The sequence below is a fragment of the Choloepus didactylus genome, chromosome 7 (genome assembly GCF_015220235.1).
Source record: "Choloepus didactylus isolate mChoDid1 chromosome 7, mChoDid1.pri, whole genome shotgun sequence".
Lineage (NCBI taxonomy): Eukaryota > Metazoa > Chordata > Mammalia > Pilosa > Megalonychidae > Choloepus > Choloepus didactylus.
This window is the reverse complement of record NC_051313.1, coordinates 114,349,189-114,368,210: the sequence shown is the minus strand read 5'-3', so window position 1 is coordinate 114,368,210 and position 19,022 is coordinate 114,349,189. Positions and strand designations below refer to the sequence as shown.

At 38.5% G+C, this 19,022-nt stretch overlaps 1 protein-coding gene across 2 annotated transcripts in view; it reads left to right on the top strand.

Moving 5' to 3' along the window:
* Window positions 1–19,022, top strand: part of TBC1D22B (TBC1 domain family member 22B) — an 82,873-nt gene that overhangs the window by 6,631 nt on the left and 57,220 nt on the right. For both annotated transcript variants that reach the window (XM_037843598.1, XM_037843599.1), the window contains exon 2: window positions 10,583–10,639. In XM_037843598.1, coding sequence (XP_037699526.1) covers window positions 10,583–10,639 — 57 coding nt within the window. The remainder of the gene's footprint in view (window positions 1–10,582; window positions 10,640–19,022) is intronic.

Sequence of the window (19,022 nt, the reverse complement as noted above, 5' to 3'; positions counted from 1 at the left end):
TGCATTAAATTTATAAAGACGTCTAATCACTTGAATTACTTAGAGCTCATTGATTTTTAACTAAAATTTCCTCTGTCATTTGGTCATTTTTCATAATATTAATGAATCTTAGTACATTACAACCTATTCTTGGCTTGGGAATACTTTACTAATAAAGTAAGTGACTGTAATTTACTAAATTACCACTAAAACACCATAGATTCCCAGTCTGGAAGTCTTCCACTGAGTGAGTGTATGAACCTAAATCAGTTGCCAACATGTTTGGCTTTGAGTTGGATAGCTCTATTCCCATATTTGCTTTAGCTCCTTTATCAGCACTAAATAAACCTGCTAATTTTTTTCCTACCAAAGTTTTTGCACTGTTCTAACTATGTAAAGCAGCTATGCCAATACATTCTATGGTGTTGATATTATTAAAGAGAATGACTGGGAGGTTGACCAGGATATTTACTCCCTTTGGTCTCAGCTGCAACACATCCTGTGGCATTTCTGTTCTTTGCACATATCCATATCTGAGTTGCAGTGTGTTTGCCTCTAATTTTTAGGTCTAGCTCTAGGAGGGTCGGCTTAAGCAGAGGTGTGGATTCTATATAGAGTCCCAATCTTCATTCAGTGAGTATTGTTAAGTGCCTGCTGGTATGTGTTGAGTTCTGCCAGGTGGTGAGGGGACCATAGAAAAAGACATGGCAAGACCACTGTTTATAGAAGCCGAAAATTTAGTTGGCACTGTGGCTTCTCCTGGGTGAGGAAGCTGTGTGTTATTGACTTTCCAGTTTCCCACTAAACATATGTTACTTTTGTAATCAGAAAAACTTAAAAGTAGAGCTGGGTGAAAACACATTGTTTCATGAAAAAAAGAAGATGTAGAATGATATGTCCAATATGCCATCTTTTATGTAAAGTTTAAAAACATTAAAAAAATTATAGTTGGGGATACATGAATATATACTAAAAGTAAAAAGAGGGACTGATTCATACCAACTTCAGGATAGTGGTTACCTCTTGGGGAGGGAGAAGAATGGGACTTGGTGGGGCTGCAACTGGGAGTTCAATAGTCTCTCTAGCATTTTTATTTCCATAAAAGAGTGACATATGGTAACATTTGTTAAATTGAGTGATGGGTTCATGAATGCTTGTTATATTATTCTCTGTACTTTTGTGTTTGAAAATGTCAATCAAAATGCTTTTTACATCCAATTCCAAAACTTATTACAAAGCTACAGTAATCAAAACAGTGTGGTCCTGGCATAGGATAAACATATAAACTAATGAAATAGAATTGAGAGTTCAGAAATAAACCCATTTGTCTTTGAGCCAATTGATTTTCATCAAGGATGCCAAGTTCACTCAATGGGGAAAGAAGAGTCTCTTCAACAAATGGTGCTGGGAAAACTGGATTTCCACATGCAAAAGAATGAAATTGGACCCCTGCCTCACACCACGTACAACCATTAACTCAAAATGCATCAAGATCTAGATATAAGAGCTAAAACCATACAACTTCTAGAAGAAGATACAAGGGAAAATCTTTAGGACCTGGTATTTGGCAGTAGATTCTTAGGTATAACACCAGAAGCACAAGGAACAAAAGAAAACAGATAATTTGGACTTCATCAAAATAGAAAATATTTGTGCATCAAAGGACATTATCAAGAAAGTTAAAAGACAGTCTATAGAATGGGAGAAAATAATTGCAAGTCATTTATCTGATAAGGGTTTACTATCCAGAATCTATAAAGCAGTCCTGCAATTCAACAACAAAAAGACAAACAACCCAATTAAAAATAGGCAAAGGACTTGAATAGACATTTCTCCAAAGAAGATATACAAATGGCTAATAAGCACATGAAAAGATGCTCAACATCATTAGCCATTAGGGAGATGTAAATCACAGCCACAATGAGATATTTCTTCACACACACTAGAATAACTGTTATTTAAAAAATGGGAAACAAATGTTGGGAGAATGCGGAGAAATTGGAACTGTAGTGCATTGTTGATGAGAATGTGAAGTAGTGCAGCCATTGTGGAAAGTAGTTTGGTGGTTCATCAGAAAGTCAAGCATAGGACTACCACAGACCTAGCAATACCACTTCTTGGTATATACCCAAAAGAATTTGGAAGTAGAGACTCGAACAGATATTTGTACGCCAGTGTTTATAGTGGTATTAATCACAATAGCCAAAAGGTGGAAACAAGAATGTCCATCAGCAGATGAATGGATAAACAAAATGTAACATATACATACATGGAATATTATTCAGTTGTTAAAAGGAATGAAGTTCCTTTCAACATTGATGAATCTTGAAGACATTATGTGAGTGAAGTAAGCCAGACACAAAAACACAAATATTGCATGATCTCACTTCTATGAAATATCTAGAATAGGCAAATTCATAGAGACACATAGTAGGTTACAGGTTACCAGGGGCCAGGGGGTGAAGGAAATGGGGAGTTACTGTTGAATATGTGCAGTTTCTCTTTGGGGTGATGAAAAAGTTTGAGGAATGGATGTTGGTGATGGTAGCATAATATTGGGAATTTAATTAATACCACCAAATTATACACTTGAAAGTGGTTAAAATGGAGAATTTTGAGTTATTCATATGTTATTACAATAAAAAGTTTAAAAAGAGTAATTTCCCAAAACAAAAGTTATACACAAAATTGCCTTATGTTTTGGTTTCCTGGCTACTGAAACAAATACCATACAATGGGTTGGCTTAGCAACATGAATTTTTTGGCTCACGGATTCAGATTCTAGAAGGCTTGCTTCTTCCTGAGCTTGGTGTCTTCTGGCTGACTCTGGGGTTCCTTGGCTTTTCTGTCACATGGCAATGCACATGGCAGTATCTTCTTACTCTTCTGGGTTCCATTGCCTGCCAGCTTTTGGCTGCTCCCTGTGGCTTTTTCTTTGTGTCCAATTTCCTTTGCTTATACTGACTTTAGTTATGTTGGATTAAGGCCCACCCTCATTCAGTTTGGGCAGACATTAACAAATAACATCTTCAAAGGTCCTATTTAAAAATGGGTTAACTCAGGATCAGAGGTTGGGACCTGAACATGCCTTTTGTAAGGAACATGATTCAATTCCCAACAACCTAACAGTCCCACTTCTAGGTATATACCCAAAAGAATTGAAAGCAGGGACTTGAACAGCTATTTGTACACCAGTGTTCATAGCAGCATTATTCACAATTGCCAAAAAGTAGAAATAACCCAAGTGTCTGTCAACAAATGAATAAACAAAATGTGGTATATACATAGAATATTATTCAACTGTAAATAGGAATGAATTTCTGATGCATGCTTCGACATGGTTGAACCTTGAAAACATCATGTTGAATGACTTAAGCCAGACAGAAAAGGACAAATATTATATGACTTCACTTATATGAACTTACTAGAATATATATGCAAATTCTTAGAAACAGAAAGTAGATTACAGGGGTGGAGTGGTAGAGAAAGGGAGTTAATGCCTAATGGGTACAGAATTTCTGTTTTGGGTGATGAAGTTTTGGTAATGAATAGTGGTGGTGATAGCACAACATTGTGAATATTATTCATGCCACTGAATTGTACACTTAAAATTGGTTTAAAGGGCAAATATTTTGTTATATATATGTTACCACAATAAAAATAAAAAGTTTTTTACACTGTGTAAGAGTAAATGTGTTTTTAATTTGTGTTGAAGAGCTCAGACATATAGCCATGAACTTATAAGTAATATTTAAAGTAACATTTATGATTTGGAGGCAGAGTAAGTCATATAATATATACAGTTTGACATCATTTATGTAAAGTTTTAAAATATGAGCAAAACAATATTAGATATTGTTTAGGGATACATACATAAAAAATAAAAACATAAAAATAAAAATGAGAGTGAAAAATGCCAGATTCAATAGAGTGGCTTCCCAGGAAGGGAGGGAGGAGTGTGCCAGGGGTTTCAACTCCATAATATATTATTCCTTAAGCTGGATGGTGGCTACCTGGGTGTGCATTATACTATGATTTCTACCATATATCTAAAATAATTCATTTAAAAAAAAGTAATTTAAGTCCTGATTATGTGTTTTAGGGCATCAGAGAGGGCAGCAATTAGTGAATGCTAGGGTAGGGTCAGGGGATGTCTCTTGGGGGATGTAGAATTTGAAGGAAATGTTGTAGGATGAATACAATTTTGAAATGAGATGCGGATGAGCATTCAAGTAGGGAGAAGAGCCCAATTTAGTAACGAGCGTATGTTTGGAGGGCAAAGCGGAGACCGGCTTGCTTCCGAGTTGGGTTTGGGTCTGGGACGAGTGCGAGTAGTACAGGCTCATAGGTGAATTATAAATGCCTGGAAATTGAGCAGCTCAATCTCTGGGCTGTTTCAGCCTATCTTCATTTAGACTCTGTGATCATTTTGGTTTCTTCTCCTTTTCTAACTTTTTGCCTGTGTTTTTTGAGGTACAGTAAACTGATTCATTATACAACAGATAATCACGGTTTAGCTTAAGGATTTGTTGACACATTCAATTTGAGCTCGATACCTTTGCAGATGAAGTGCATCATTTATCTTGACCTTTCCGCCTGTTCCAATACATTGGGCTCTCTCTTAAAAAAATAGTCTACAGTGATATTAAGATCCTTTTTCTGGATGGTAGTTAATGGACTCTGGCTCTTGAGCCTGCACAGTTAGGTTTGCTTTTTTCTTGCAGGGATTATTTTGACTCTCCACTCTCTTATTTTTCTCTCAGTCACCTAACCAGCTCACTGAGGTCTTCCTGCAGAGTTTATCATCCTGATTTTTATATTGTACTACAAAGAGGATGTACAGACTTGGAGAATTCAAGTCTACTCCTCTTAAAGTACTTACAAGCACTAAAATACAAACCAATGGCCCTTTTGGTTTTTTGTTTTTGCATTTTAATTTTTGTTTTGTCTAAGCTCCTCCTCTCTCTAAGCCCACTTTCCCTTTTCCCTTCAACTTCTCTTATTTTTTTTCTCCCTCTACCTGGGAAACTGTTTAAGCAAATTAAAGTAGTATTGTTTGCTTTCCAGAGTTTGTATTTCTGTAGCAGTTTACCTAATGGTTTGTTTACAGATTGCTTCATGCCTTCCAGAGAGGTTTAGGGAGTAAAGATTCTTACAGCTAAAAAGGTAGAAACAATATCCAACTAAAGATCGTCTACAAGAAGATTCACTTTGAAATCTCAGTAGAAAGCAGTGTGAAAATGATTGAATTGGTTACATTTTTATTTAAAAGCATCATTAGGATCACATCTGTTATGTCAAACAAGGTACTTGATAAACTTTTTCTCTTTTCCAAGTATTGGGTAAGGATTAAATTACAAAAATGAGAGGGAGGAAGAAGACCCACATTTCTTGGTCTCTGTATGTGAGGTAGTGTTCTGATGTTTCCATATCTACCTGGCTACCTGATTACCATTAAATGCATATTACCACCCGCTAGAAATTGTGCTAAAGGGCTTTTTACACATTACCCATTTAAATCTCCCAACCGCCTTATGATTGTTTAATTTTTTTTTTTTTTTTTGAAAGGTGATACATGTACATGGTACCAAATCAGGAAGGTACCAAAAAGTTGCAGTGAAAACTGTCTCCCTGCCATTCTTTCCTCCAGGCATCTGGTTGCTCTTCCTGGAGGCAAACCACTGCTGCTGGTATCCTGATATCTTTTCAGAGATAGAGCGCTAGTCATATATAAGTATGTTTATGTATTTTAAAGAGTTTTACAAAAATGATGGTACTTTATCATACAATTTGATACAGTTGTTCAATTAATGTCTTAGAGTTCATTTCACATCGGTGGATATATAAAACTGCTCTATTCTTTTTAACAGATTTACTATGATATATTTAACCAGTCTGCTGTTGATAATAGTCCTTTTTCTTTTAATAGGTAATTTCAGCCCCATTTGCATTTACTAGAATGACTGATATGTTTGATCTTTCAATATTTTCTTTAAAAAAATTCACTGTATAGCCTACATTTGCTTTGGAGTGTGCGTGTATATATTCTGACAATTTGGAAGATTTAACTTTTCATTCTAGTGATCTCATTTATAACATTTCTTCAGACAATGTCTTGTTGACTACATATAATGAAAAATGAAATTAGTAGTTATATTTCCTGCCCCCTTCTTCCCCACCTGCTTTTAGATGATTATATTATTTCTCTTTATTTTATATCTTTAATCATACTTATGACTATTTCTTGAGCCATCAGCTTTAAAATGAAAGATTTTTTTTTTAGCTCTCTCAGTAAAAGATGAGGGAATCAACATACTTATTTTTTTACATTTTCCTCCTTCACATTTCAATATTTGCCAGTTAAATCATTTTTACATTCTCTTCTGCAACCAGAAAGCTTCTAATTTGAAACTTAGTCCTAAAGTTAAATCAGTTAAATGCTCTCCACCAGTCCTTTTCCATGGCTTCTCCATTTATCTCTTGTTTAGTTGAAGTTTGTCCTCTAGTGGCTACTTCAGGATGGAGTCAAGAAAATCATATTCCCCGAGTTCTTACATGTTGAAAAATATTTTCTGTCACCTTTATAACTTGAAAAACAGTTTGGCTTAATATCTAATTACTATCAGGTTTACTTTCTTTAAAAAAATTGTGAAATAGTACACTCAGAAAAGTGTGGAGTGGTGTGAATTGATAAGTAATCATAAAGTGAACACTTGTATAACCACCACTAAAGCCACCAGCACCCAGAAACCCCAACCCTCTTGTGCCCCTTCTCTGTCATACCTCCCCCTCACCCAGCTAACAGCCATCCTTTTATGTTAATCACTTCCTTGCTTTCTTTATAATGTTACACTAAATATGTATCCATAAGCAATAGAAATCATTTTTGCCTGTTTCTACATGTATATAAATAGAATCATACATTGTTTACTCTTTATACTTTTGTTGTTGTTGTTCATAGCAACTTTATTCATAATAGCCCCAAACTGGAAACAGATATTTATTGGGTGGATGGTTAAGCAATCTATGGTACATCCAAACCATGGAATAGTACTTAACAATAAAAAAGAAAGAACTATTGATACATGCAACAACTTGAAAGAATCTCCAGAGAATTATGCTTAATTTTTTAAAAAGGCACTCTCAAAAGATTGCATACTGTGTAATTCCATTTATATACAATATTCTAGAAATGAAAAAATTATAGAAATGGTGAACAGATTTGTGGTTGCCAGAGGTTAAGGATGGGGCAGAGTGGGAGCTAGGAGTGGTAGGGTAGGAGGGAAGTGGGTGTGGTTATAACAGAGCAATACAAGGGATCCTTGGGGTGATGGAAATATTTTATATTTTGACTGTGGTTGTTGATACCCCAACTTATGCATGTGATAAAATTGCATAGAACTATACACATACACACACACACACACACACACACACATTAAAAGTAAAACTGGAGAAATCTAAACAAGACGGTTGGATTGAATTAAGGTCAAATCCTGGTTGTGATATTGTACTACAGTTTTATAAGATGTTACCAAGGGGGAAGCTGGGCATCTCTCCGTATTATTTCTGCATGCAAATGTATAATTATCTCAAAATACAAAGTTGCATGAAGCACATGTGGGCTTCCCACTCTGCTTGACCCTTGTCATGTTGGCTCAACATTTTGGCCAGTGGGCTTCTACAGAAAGTTGCAGATCCATTGATGGAGGAGTGAGAATGGCTAGCCTCAGCTGCCAACTGGGTGTCAACTGCATGTGCTCTGCCACAGCACATCTCCAGAGTCACCGTGGCACTTGTAGTATTTTTGTCATAAATAGTTGAAATCAACTCCATCCTTTAGCTGCATGCAAGGCTGCTGCAGAATAATGGACTTGACTTTAGAGTCAAAGAATCATGGAGGCAAAGAAAATGGGACAAATACTGGAACATACCAAGACACACTTATTGAGTACTTAGTGTATAGCAGGGTCTAGGCAAGATAGAATCAGGGTAATTGCCCTCCAGGGCAATTTCTCTTTACAAAAAGTTTGGGAGGGAAACACAGGATTGGATTCATGTGTCAAAGGCTCTTTGGGCTTTTTTCATGGAGCAGAAGTTGGCAAGAGACTCCCCACATCACAGCCCCTGGAGACGGATTAAGACAAGGATGTTGTGAAGGGCACAATCCATGTCTGGCACCCAAGGGGCACCTGGATGTTTTTCTAGCAGGTGTAGCATAAATGCATCTCATGCAGGACAGCAACTCTCACCAGCTAATAAATTCTTTTAATCATCAGCAACAAATGCCAGTACCATTGACTGTAAACTCTGTGTCCAGATCAACAAGCTTAAGAATCTTGACTGCCTACCCTAACCCGGTAGTTTGGGCTTCAGGGTTAGGGCTCACACAAGGCAAGCAGAGAGTTCTCAGGAGCTGGGAGGGACAAGTGGCAGCATCCTGGAGGACTGGGAATAGGAGCGTTGAGAGTGGCAGCACAGCAGGAGACGGAGAACGGCACCTGCTCATGGCAGCCTGGAGGGTGCAGGCTTGGGGTGCAGACCGTCAGCATGCATGGGTTCCTCACTGGGGCAAAGGAGAGGCACCTCCCCATCATCCTGAACAGGGTGGATATCAGTTGGATGGAGAGGCAACGTAGAATACAAAGGGATTACAGAGAGGCCAGCTTGCCCGTCATCCTGAACAGGGCGGATATCAGTCGCATGGGGAGGCAACATGGAATAAAAAGGGAGCACAGGCAGTCCAGTTTGACCTAAAGAGCTGCCATCACTGAACTTGAATCTGCAAATAACTGATTTCTTGTCCTGTGTATTCGGAAGGCCATGTCCTCGAACCACCACTGTGTATTCTCCTACACAAGCAGCAGAAGGCTCCAAAGATTTAAGTTCAATACAGCTGTTTTCTGCAAGCCGGTCAGTGATGCTTTGCAGGACCCCGAATCCTCCAGTCACTCCAAACGCATTGTCCTTGCTTATCCGCAGGTAAGATTTCCAGCTTGATTATTCCTTTCACCAATGGAACACTAGCGCCAACAACACCATATGAACAAACTAAGTAGGAAGCACAAAGGGCTCGGTTGATGGGGGCAACTCTGTATGGCGTGGGTATAAAAGACTATGATCAACCACAGCTGGAAGTCCTGGTGGGCAAGGCATGGGCAGCTCCCTGGGAGACACGAGCACCAGCCATCCAGCTCCTGCCGCTTTGCAGCAGACCCCTGGCGTGAGAAGGGCCTCAGCCCAGGGCCCACTTTGCAGACAAGGAGACTGAGCCATTGTGGAAAAGGCGGCTTCAATGGTGAAATCTTATAACATTTCAAGAAGAAATTAAAGAAAATTTAAAGGACCTGGTCCGGGGCAGCAGCTGCAGCACTTCCCTCAGGCAGTAGTACATGGCTGCGGGTGGAGGGGCCGCAGAGCAGAAGAGGTGCATGCAGGCCGCGGGTGAGGCGAGCGTGGAGACCTGTGGCCGAGGGAGGAAGAGCCGGGTGCAGGCGGCCCTTTTAAGCAGCAGCTTCCTGCCTCCCCGGCTGTCCTCTCCCCTCACGGCCCTGGCCGCCTAACGAGAAAAACGGACTTCGGGAGCGCAGCCCAACGACGCCAGGGAATGGCAGCGCGTGGCTGGCGCGCCCGATGCCTCCGCCTTCGCCGCCTAACGCAGAGAATGGACATTGGGGGCCGCAGCCCAACGATGCCCAGTATTCTGTTTATACTTTGCTTGTTTTGTGCAACAGGACGTTTGTGAGATCCATCCACAATTTTTATCTGCAGCTCTGGTTCACTTGTTTATATTGCTCTGTCATGATGCATATATATATATATATATATATATATATATATATATATATATATATATATAAAATGTATATATATAATGTAAACATGTTACAATTTATTTCTCTATTCACTGTTGAGGGATATTTTGCATTGTTTCTGATTTGGGGCTAATAGGAATCATGATGCTAGGAATGATTTTTATACATGTCTCCTGATAAACAGGTATGTATTTCTCGTAAGATATATACTTGAGAGTGAAAATACTGTGACTTAGGGTATGTATAGTTCATTCTTCCTAGATATAGCCAAACTGTTTTCCAAAGTGATTACCCTTTTACTAGCAGTGTGTGAGGATTCCTTAGGTCACTCTTTCCTTGAGGATTTTGTATGTGTTGTTTCACTGTCTTCTAGCCCAATGATCATTTGAGGTAGGTGATATTCGCATTTTACAGATGAGAAGACAGGCTCAAAGTGGTCAAGTAACTTGGCACAAGGTTTATAGTAGTACTGGATTCTAGAACTGGCATTTGAACTCTGTTCTTTCCAACTCTAAAACCTATGATTTTTTCCTGACTCCTTTATTCTAGAAAGGACTTCCTGACAATCAGGTGTGTAAGGTACTGAAACTTCACCAGGGAAATGAACATTCTTAAAGACTTTTTTTTTGTTTAAAGAGTAGACTCCTGTCTTTTGCGGATAGATTGGATATAGTCCTTTTTGGAGATATCTACTTCTCAAAGTCCCTTCTAATTTTGTGATGTAGTGGTACTCATTGAACATATTTAGCTTCCTGGCAATTTATTTCTTCCTTTTTTCTTGCTTTTAGCATCCAGCCTGTGTATGGAGCACAGCACCCTCCTCTGGACCCTCAGCTCACCAAAAAGTAAGTCAAGACCTTTTTCCCTTCATACATGTACTTCTTTCATTCTCCTTACTCCCTCCTCTGATATATGTAAGATTTGGTGTTGGAGTTTCTGTTCTGAGCAAAAGATCTTTATTGATTAATTGTGGTCTCTGAAACCGGATTTTTGATAACCCTCTTTTAGCAGATCTGGTTCCTGAGGCTCATTGCTTCTAAATGTAGATAGGTCTGCCACCTTCTTTCACTGTGAGAACTAGGGCAGATAGAATATAGCTGTAGGGCTGACATTCTTCATGTCTTCTTTCTCTTTGACATCCTCAAGGAAACCTGGGCACACAGTAGATTTAAAAGGTACTTGGAGGCTATTTCTCCAGTAAAACTCAAATTATTTCCAAATATGAGACCCTAGTTAAATCAAAGATGTCTGGGTGTGTATTCACACCCCAGTTTTCATTTTGTTTTGACTTTATTTGAAAGCCCATCACTCAGCCATAGTGAATTTAAATGAGTCAAGAAGTGGGTCTCTTTCTCAGATTCTGTAAGAACTTTGGCCTCTAACCTCTTGGTATACTTAATCTTAAGATATGTGTTTTTAGGAAAATGATAGTTTGTAGTGAAAGAAGTATGATTTGGGATTCAGAGGAGACTTAGGTTTTCATCTTCCTGGAGTCTGTGTAATAATATCCATCCTTTCTTCACAGTCAACGGGGAAGTAAAGACAATGTACATTAAAGAATTTAGAGTACCTAGAAAAATGCTGTTATATATACATTACCAATTTTAATGTTTCTTATAACTTAGATGACTGTGTGGCAAACTTACTGTAATTCTTCTGACTCGTTTTGTGAGTTTGTGTTTCATTTGGCCAGTAAGGTACAGTTTTCTGAATTACTATGGAAGCATAACCACTGTTCTTTTCTGTAAGATGGCCCATTTGTATGTTGGAAACCCCTGGAGTGTATGCCCCTGAGGATAGGGACTTTGTTTTGCTCACCACTCTACCCTTAGAACCTAGAAGAGTATGGCATTTTGGAGTGAGGAATGAAGCTATCTCATTTACTTAGACAGTGGGCTTTTCTTTAATGGTCTTCAGTTTCCACCTTGTATTAGCTCTTATACTTAAGGTACAGCATATTTTCTGCGATATTTATATGATATTTCCATTAAATGTAATGAATTCTACTATTTCCTTGGTTTGATCAAGAACAAACTATCTGGTTTATTGGCTAGTATTATTGATTACCTATCCAACAGTCTTCCCTGTCCCTGCTTCTTTTTTGCTTAAAACCATAATTTTATTCAGATATTTAGCAAGTAGCAGTGTACTTATGGCAAATATCAGAATTGGTTTGAAACTTTTATAATAATTTCTTGATAATCTCAGTGACTGGTCTAGGGTAGACTTGTGACCTGGTTCTGGCCAGTGGGATGTAAAAGAAAGTCTCCTGAGGGGGCTTCTCAGATTTCTTTTTTGATCACAAAGACATCATTTTGTGATAGCCTGTTACTGCTTTCACTCACCTGTTTCCTGCTTTTGAATGTGGTAGTGTGAAAATGAGATGCTGAAGGCTGTAGCAGCTAACTTGTAACCCTGAAGGAAAGGCCAAGAGAATTGCAGACACACCAGCCCAGTGCCCTGAAATCATGGTCTTTACTATTTGTTCCAGTTTGCTAAAGCCATTGGAATGCAAAAATGCCAGAAATAGATTGACTTTTATAAAGGGGATTTATTAGCTTACAAATTTACAGTTCTAAGGCCATGAAAGTGTCCAAACTAAGGCATCAACAAGAGGATACCTTCACTGAGGAAAGGCCAATGGTGTCTGGAACACCTCTCATAGCTGGGAAGGCACATGACCAGCATCTGCTGGTCCTCTGTGCCCGGGTTGTGTTGCTTTCAGCTTCTGATTCCAGTGACCTTCTCTTTAAGCATCTGTAGGTTTTCACTTAGCTTCTCCAGGGCAAACTCTGGGCTTCATGCCTTAGCTTAGCAACTCCAAAAGTCTGGTTTCAATGGCTGTCTCCAAAATGTCTCTCTCAAGGACTCCAGTAAAGTAATGAAGACCCACCTTGAATGGGTGGGGTCACACCTTATGGAAATGATCTAATCAGAAGTTCTCACCCACAATTAGATGGGTCACATTTTCATGGAAACATCCTAATCAAAAGATGCCACCCACAATAGGTCTGCCCCCACAAGGTTGCATTAAAGGAAAATGGCTTTTGTCGGGGTACATAATAGATTCAAACCAGCACACTATTTAAGCATCATTGTTGAACATTTTGTTACTTATAGCCAAAATTATTCCTGTTGCAGCCAGGATTTGTTGATTGGCAATAGATTCATTACAGCACATTTCATTATAGCCTTTGATAAACACGTGGCTAACTTACAAATCTGTCTGTCCTCCTGTGCATGTTGATATCATCTGTAGACACCAAGGCACCAGTTTATGTTTGGGTCAATGATGCCATATCTTCTCTGCACCTATCATCAACTGAGTTTTTCCTTATTCTGTATTTAGAACAGGTCTTAGGGAATATCAACATATTCCAAACTGCCTAGACAAACTTTGTACACTTTTCTTTTCTCATTTATTAATGATGTAAAACCATCAATGTTTTCACTGATCATTCAGCAGGATTGCAATCATATTTTCAATAGATAATCACTTAGCTTTGCAATTTGGGAGAAATGTAATTGTCGCTGTCATTAATTGCTTCCCTTTTTTGTGCCAGTGGTGGTGTAGTACTAATACTCCACAACATAGGACAGCATCTAGGTCTGCACCAGACTGTTTTGCAGTTCCAGATTGTTACTATAAAACATTTATCACCCTTATTTGAGTACCTTTATTGGGACATTTTTATTACTTTCCCCGCACCATGATTATCGTTCTACTCAGACCATCGTTAATTGCTGTGTAGTTAATCCCAGTCACAGTGGAAGCCTTTACATTGGGTCTTCGATTATCTAAACTGCATGAGCCCAGTAAGTCATTCCCTGTCCATGTATGTTGACTTCAATGTGCCAAATTATTACCATTAGTGATAATATTGCCTGCAGTAAATTTTATAGCTCAGATAAAACTAGTCTTAGTGTGCAGTAGCTCTACTGGCCACTTGATAGTATGAGAAGCTTCTAAATTTATTGTTCTCTGAATTGATACTAAAGTATGATAAGTCCTAGTTCTGAGTCATAAAATTAGTTCACATGAAGCCATACTAGTTACTGAGATGACTGGATTTATTTGAATGTTACTAAATTTCTCCTTTTTCTTCACATCCCTTACCAGTGTCGAACATTTTTCTAAATAAATATGTGTCATATTTATTTTAAGTGGAACAGATCAGTGAAACAGAATATAGTATTATCAAATTGCAGAATGAATGCTCTTTTGTGTCCCTAGCCAGTATAAAAAAGAATAGTCAGTATTTTTTGCAAAGTATCCTCAGGTGTTTATGTTACCATTTAGCAAGTTACTGTATACCAAACAACTAAGTCTTTCTCAGATGTGCCATTTTTTATGTTTTTGAGAGTTTTTAGTGTCATCTGCACTTCTTTAGTCCCTTTTTCTTTGCCACTTACTAGCTCCATAATTTAGGGCATATTATTTAATCTCTCTAAGCCTTGGTTTTTTCATCCATAAAATAGAGGTAATAAGACTCCCCTTTCAGAGTGTTTGTGAGGATTAAGTGAGTTATCTTTAGAAAGTGCTTTCTAAACTATAATAATTTAGCATGCAATTGTAAGGAGGTATGGTGACGATGTCTGTCAGCTGCCAGTTTAGCTGTAACTTTGATATAGTTCTTTTTAAATAAACCTGGTTAAATTTCAAGCCATGCTGTGTCATTCTTTGTACCTTGAGTTAGGTATAAATTAGTTGCGACCATGTTGAAATGAGGCAGCCTACAAATTGAAGGCACCTTTAACTAGAATTACCTAGATTAACTTTTGACTCTGATTACTGGAGTTAAAAAGAAGAAAGGCATTTCTCCTACAAGGACCACGTCCCTAGATGTGGCTTCTTCCCATGCCAGCTATTGAAGTCTGACACACACAGTGCATTGTGAGTAGACAGGAAGTTTTTCCTACAAGATGAGAGAGATTGGGGCTATCAGCCATGTATACTTAGGGAAAATTATAGCTGCGGTGTGTGCCTCAGTTTTCTTGGCAACTTCCCCTCCCGAGTTATAGATCCTTCTAGGCCTCAACTCTCTTCTTTTTAATCAGTTTTGGTAGGTATAGTAGTTAGAGCATGCAGGCTCTGGAGTCAGGTAGACCTGGATTTAAGCCCAGGCACAACTACCTGCTCAGGGGGTGAACTTGGCCAAATGACCTAACCTCAGTAAGCCTCAATTTCCTCATCTCTAAGTGGGAAAAATAACAGTACCATGTAGACTTGTTAATGAGCATTGTAGACTTGTAGACTTGTTGATGAGCATTACATGAGAAAATGTATATATATATGTAAAAGTTAACACAGGGTCTGGCTCCTGGTAAGTAGTCAATAAATGTTAACTAATATATATAGGTATGTATGTATGAATTTATGTATCTACTCCAGACAGAACAAAGTTAATAAACATGGAAATGTTTTAAAGCCTTAAATCTTCCTGCCATTGTCCCTGGTCTATAGATTTTTCTGCTTTCTTCCAGAGATAACCCAAAGTACCTTTTCACTCTGCACTCTCCTGTTTTTTGTGGGTAGTCTCACTAACCTTGTTCTGTCTTCGGACTCCCACCCTCTTCCAGATGATACCAATCCCTTCTTCCATGAAGAGCTTTTTCTTCAGGAAAGAGCCAACTTTTTCAATTAGCTGGTAGTGTTTTGAATTTTGTGGAGCACATGTCCCTAAAATAATTCCTGGCAGCCTCAAGGTGATCTGTGTTGAATCTCATGTCTTTCTGTCACAGGGAACGATGGCCTTTCCTCCCTTCTCTCCTGGTCACTGTATTGGAATGTGTCTCCTTCCAATTTCCATTTGGCAAAAAGTTTCTTCATTTGAGTCAATTCCAAGTCTTAATCTACCTCAGTTCTGCTGAATCTTCATTTGCTTCAAAAATATAATGAAATATTTCAAATGCCTAAAAAGGTGTAAACAAAAATATAACAAGCACCCGTGTTCCCACCACTCAGTGGCTATACCTCCTTCCTTTGTACAGGAAGCTCAGCGTCTGTTAGAACTTGACCTATAGCATGGCCCATCTCTTGTCTGTAGTGTTTTCATCCAGTTGGGGATGTGCAAATGCTTCACCAGTGTTTGACCATCAGCATCCAGTCAACTGTTTGTCCTGAGTTAAAATTCATCACCAAGGTATTTAGAAAACATCAACCAGAAAAAAAAAGCAGTAGTTAACCTTGGGATCCAAAGAGTAAACTAACTACTTGATATTGCTCTACTGGATTCATCATTTACAATCTTGAATACTTGTGGCCTCCAAGAAGAAGAAGAAAAAAATAGTCATTTATTCCTGTGCAGTATTTTACAGATGGCAGATCTTTCTTATAGATCTGACCATTTGTTCTTGACAGCGAAACTTCTGAGGTGAGTACTGCAGGTAGTGGTCCCCGATCCCCTTTGGCAGAGGAGAAACAGCACAGTGAATGAGTCCAGAATGTGCAGTATCAGCATGTCTGCGGATAAGTAATTTGCCTTCTATCCCATAGATGGATTTTTGACATAGGCAGATATTTGTACTGCATGACCTCAGCTTTATTTTCTTTGATTTGGTCTCTTGTTCATTTCTGAGTATTCATTCAAGAGGTCTATGAGTACTCTTGTTTTGGGGATTCACAAAGACAACAAAGCACTTCTAAAAACAAATTTTTCCTCCAATTAATAAAAGTAGTATGCTCTTTTGTAGAACATTTGAATAATCCAGAAATGTATAAAAATGAAATTAAATGTCACCTACAATTCCACAGCCCAGAGATAAGCACTGGTAACATTTTGATGTCTTTTCTACATATATACATTAAAAGAAAAAAATCGTAAGAAATGTACAATATTGGGTCCTGTTTTCACTTACTTTATTGAGATTATTCTCTCATGGTATTAAATAACCTTCAAAGACAAGATTTTTTAATTGCAGTATAACATTTCATCTGGTGGCTGAACCATAATTTATTGAATTATTTCCAATTTCTAGATATTTAGATTGTTTGCAGTTTTTAACCAAAATAACCATTGTAAACCAGTTTAGATAGTCTTTGTCTGCATCTCTGAGTATTTTCATGTGGTTAGAGATTATGAACTCTTTTAAGGCAGTTTGTATGTTATCTGATTGTTTCCCAGAAGGGATTATACAGCATACACCCTGTTACAGTTTGCTAATGCTGCCATTATGCAAAATACCGGAAATGGATTGGCTTTTGTAAAGGGGGTTTATTTGGTTACAGAGTAACAGTCTTAAGGCCATTAAGTGTCCAAGGTAAGGCATCAATAGGATGTCTTCACTGAAGGATGGCCATTGGCGTCCGGAAAACCTCTGTTAGCTCCGAAGCCATGTGGCTGACGTCCACTTGCTCCCCAGGTTGCATTTCAAAACAGTGTTCTCCATAATATTGCTCTTGGGGTGTTTTATCCTCTTAGCTAAAGCTCTTCTTCAAAATGTCACGCTCAGTTGCTCTCCAAAATGTCACTCACAGCTGCACTGAGTTCCTTCTGTTTGTCAGCTTTTTGTATGGCTCTAGTGATTTAATTCAGACCCACCCTGAATGGGTGGGGTAACACCTCCATGGAAATTATCCAATCAAAGGAGTCCAACCTAATCAATGCTAGTACGTCTGCCCCCACAAGATTGCATCAAAGAATATGGCTTTTTCTGGGGTACATAATATATACAAGCCAGCACACCCCCCCACCAGCAGTACAGGACAGCTGGTCTTGCTGTATACCCTGGTGAGCACTGAAGGCTATAACTTTATAAATCTTTGCTAATTAATGAGTGGAAAATGGCCTCTTGTTTCCATCACATTTGAACTGCTGCATCCTTGTAATCTTATGTTTTCTTGTATTTTGTGTGATTTTTTTTTCCTTTACTCTGTGCGAGGTTGTCTTACCCTTTTTTGGTGTTAATAGGGACATTCTGATGAGTCGCATGAATTATCAGACTTTATTTATCGATGTTAATAATCGCTGTCTTAAAAAGTAATAATAACCATCTTTTACATTACATATATTGGACCTATCTATGGACTGTTAGCAGGCCAAGCACCTCTACCCAAGGGGTGGAAACGTCTCCTGGAGATGGGGAAACTTGAGCACCTTCTCTTAACAGAGCCTTATTTTCACTCAGGAGTTTCTGTGACTTTCTGGGGAGAAACAATGAAGCATTTTAATGATGTTTTTATCCTCTTGCATTCCAGTTCCCAAGTACTGTAAACTTACACAAGGCTATACCCTCTGCTTCCCTATTTGGGGTATGAGGGGTGCTGGATAGGACCATGTTAGAAATGTCCAAACCAGATAGTCCTCTGGAACCAGAATAAGGGCTCCCAGACCCTAAGTGGGACAGGGGTCTTGGGACATTAAGAGGAAAGATTCAGGGAAGTAGGAATGGCCTACATGATTCTTAGGACTAGGCCCTCTGTCCTCTGTGGGTTAATCTAGTGTTTCCTAAATGTCAGTTGTGTGCCATTTTTATGATTTTTTGTCATATTCTGTACTATTGTTTACCAAAGTCACTAAATTTTATTTACTCAAATTGATTTATCTTAAAAATAAATTTCTATAGATGGAAAACCAATATTTGCCATGAGTAGAAAGTAACCTTAAAAATAAACAGTGCAAAACAAAACAATCTTATCAAATTCTAAGCCAGAGCCTATTGCTTGCAAATATGTAGATCCTGAGGCTGACCTCACTTTGTTAAAAAAAAATAGAGTCCTAACAACAGAGTAGCACCGAACTGAGACTTTTTCTTCTTTTCCACAAGGCTAGCAGAAGGGATGTAATAACAGAATGAAAAGGTGAACAACTTTTTCACTTTGGGACACAATCTTTAGTGTTTCATATGTGAACTACCTAAAATTATCTCCTGTCCTACCCACAGTGTATATCCTACTCTAAGCCGTAAACTAGGTTATGTTGCCATAACAAATTAACCCTGAAATCTTAGTGGATTAACAAACAAAGGTTTGTTCTTGTTCATGATGCTTGTACAAGATGGGGTGGGGTAGGGTTGGAGGGCCAGTTCTGCTTCACATAATCCCTAAGTGACCTGGGCTAAGGAAGCCTCCACCATCTGGAACCTCGCCCATAACCATGGCAAAAGGGAGTTTATAGATAACTCATTCCTGCTCTTTTACACTTTGACCTGGAACTGATTAATTCACTCCTCAGCCCATTGGCCAAAACTGATCATATCATCTTGTCTAAGTACAAGGGAGCTGGGAAA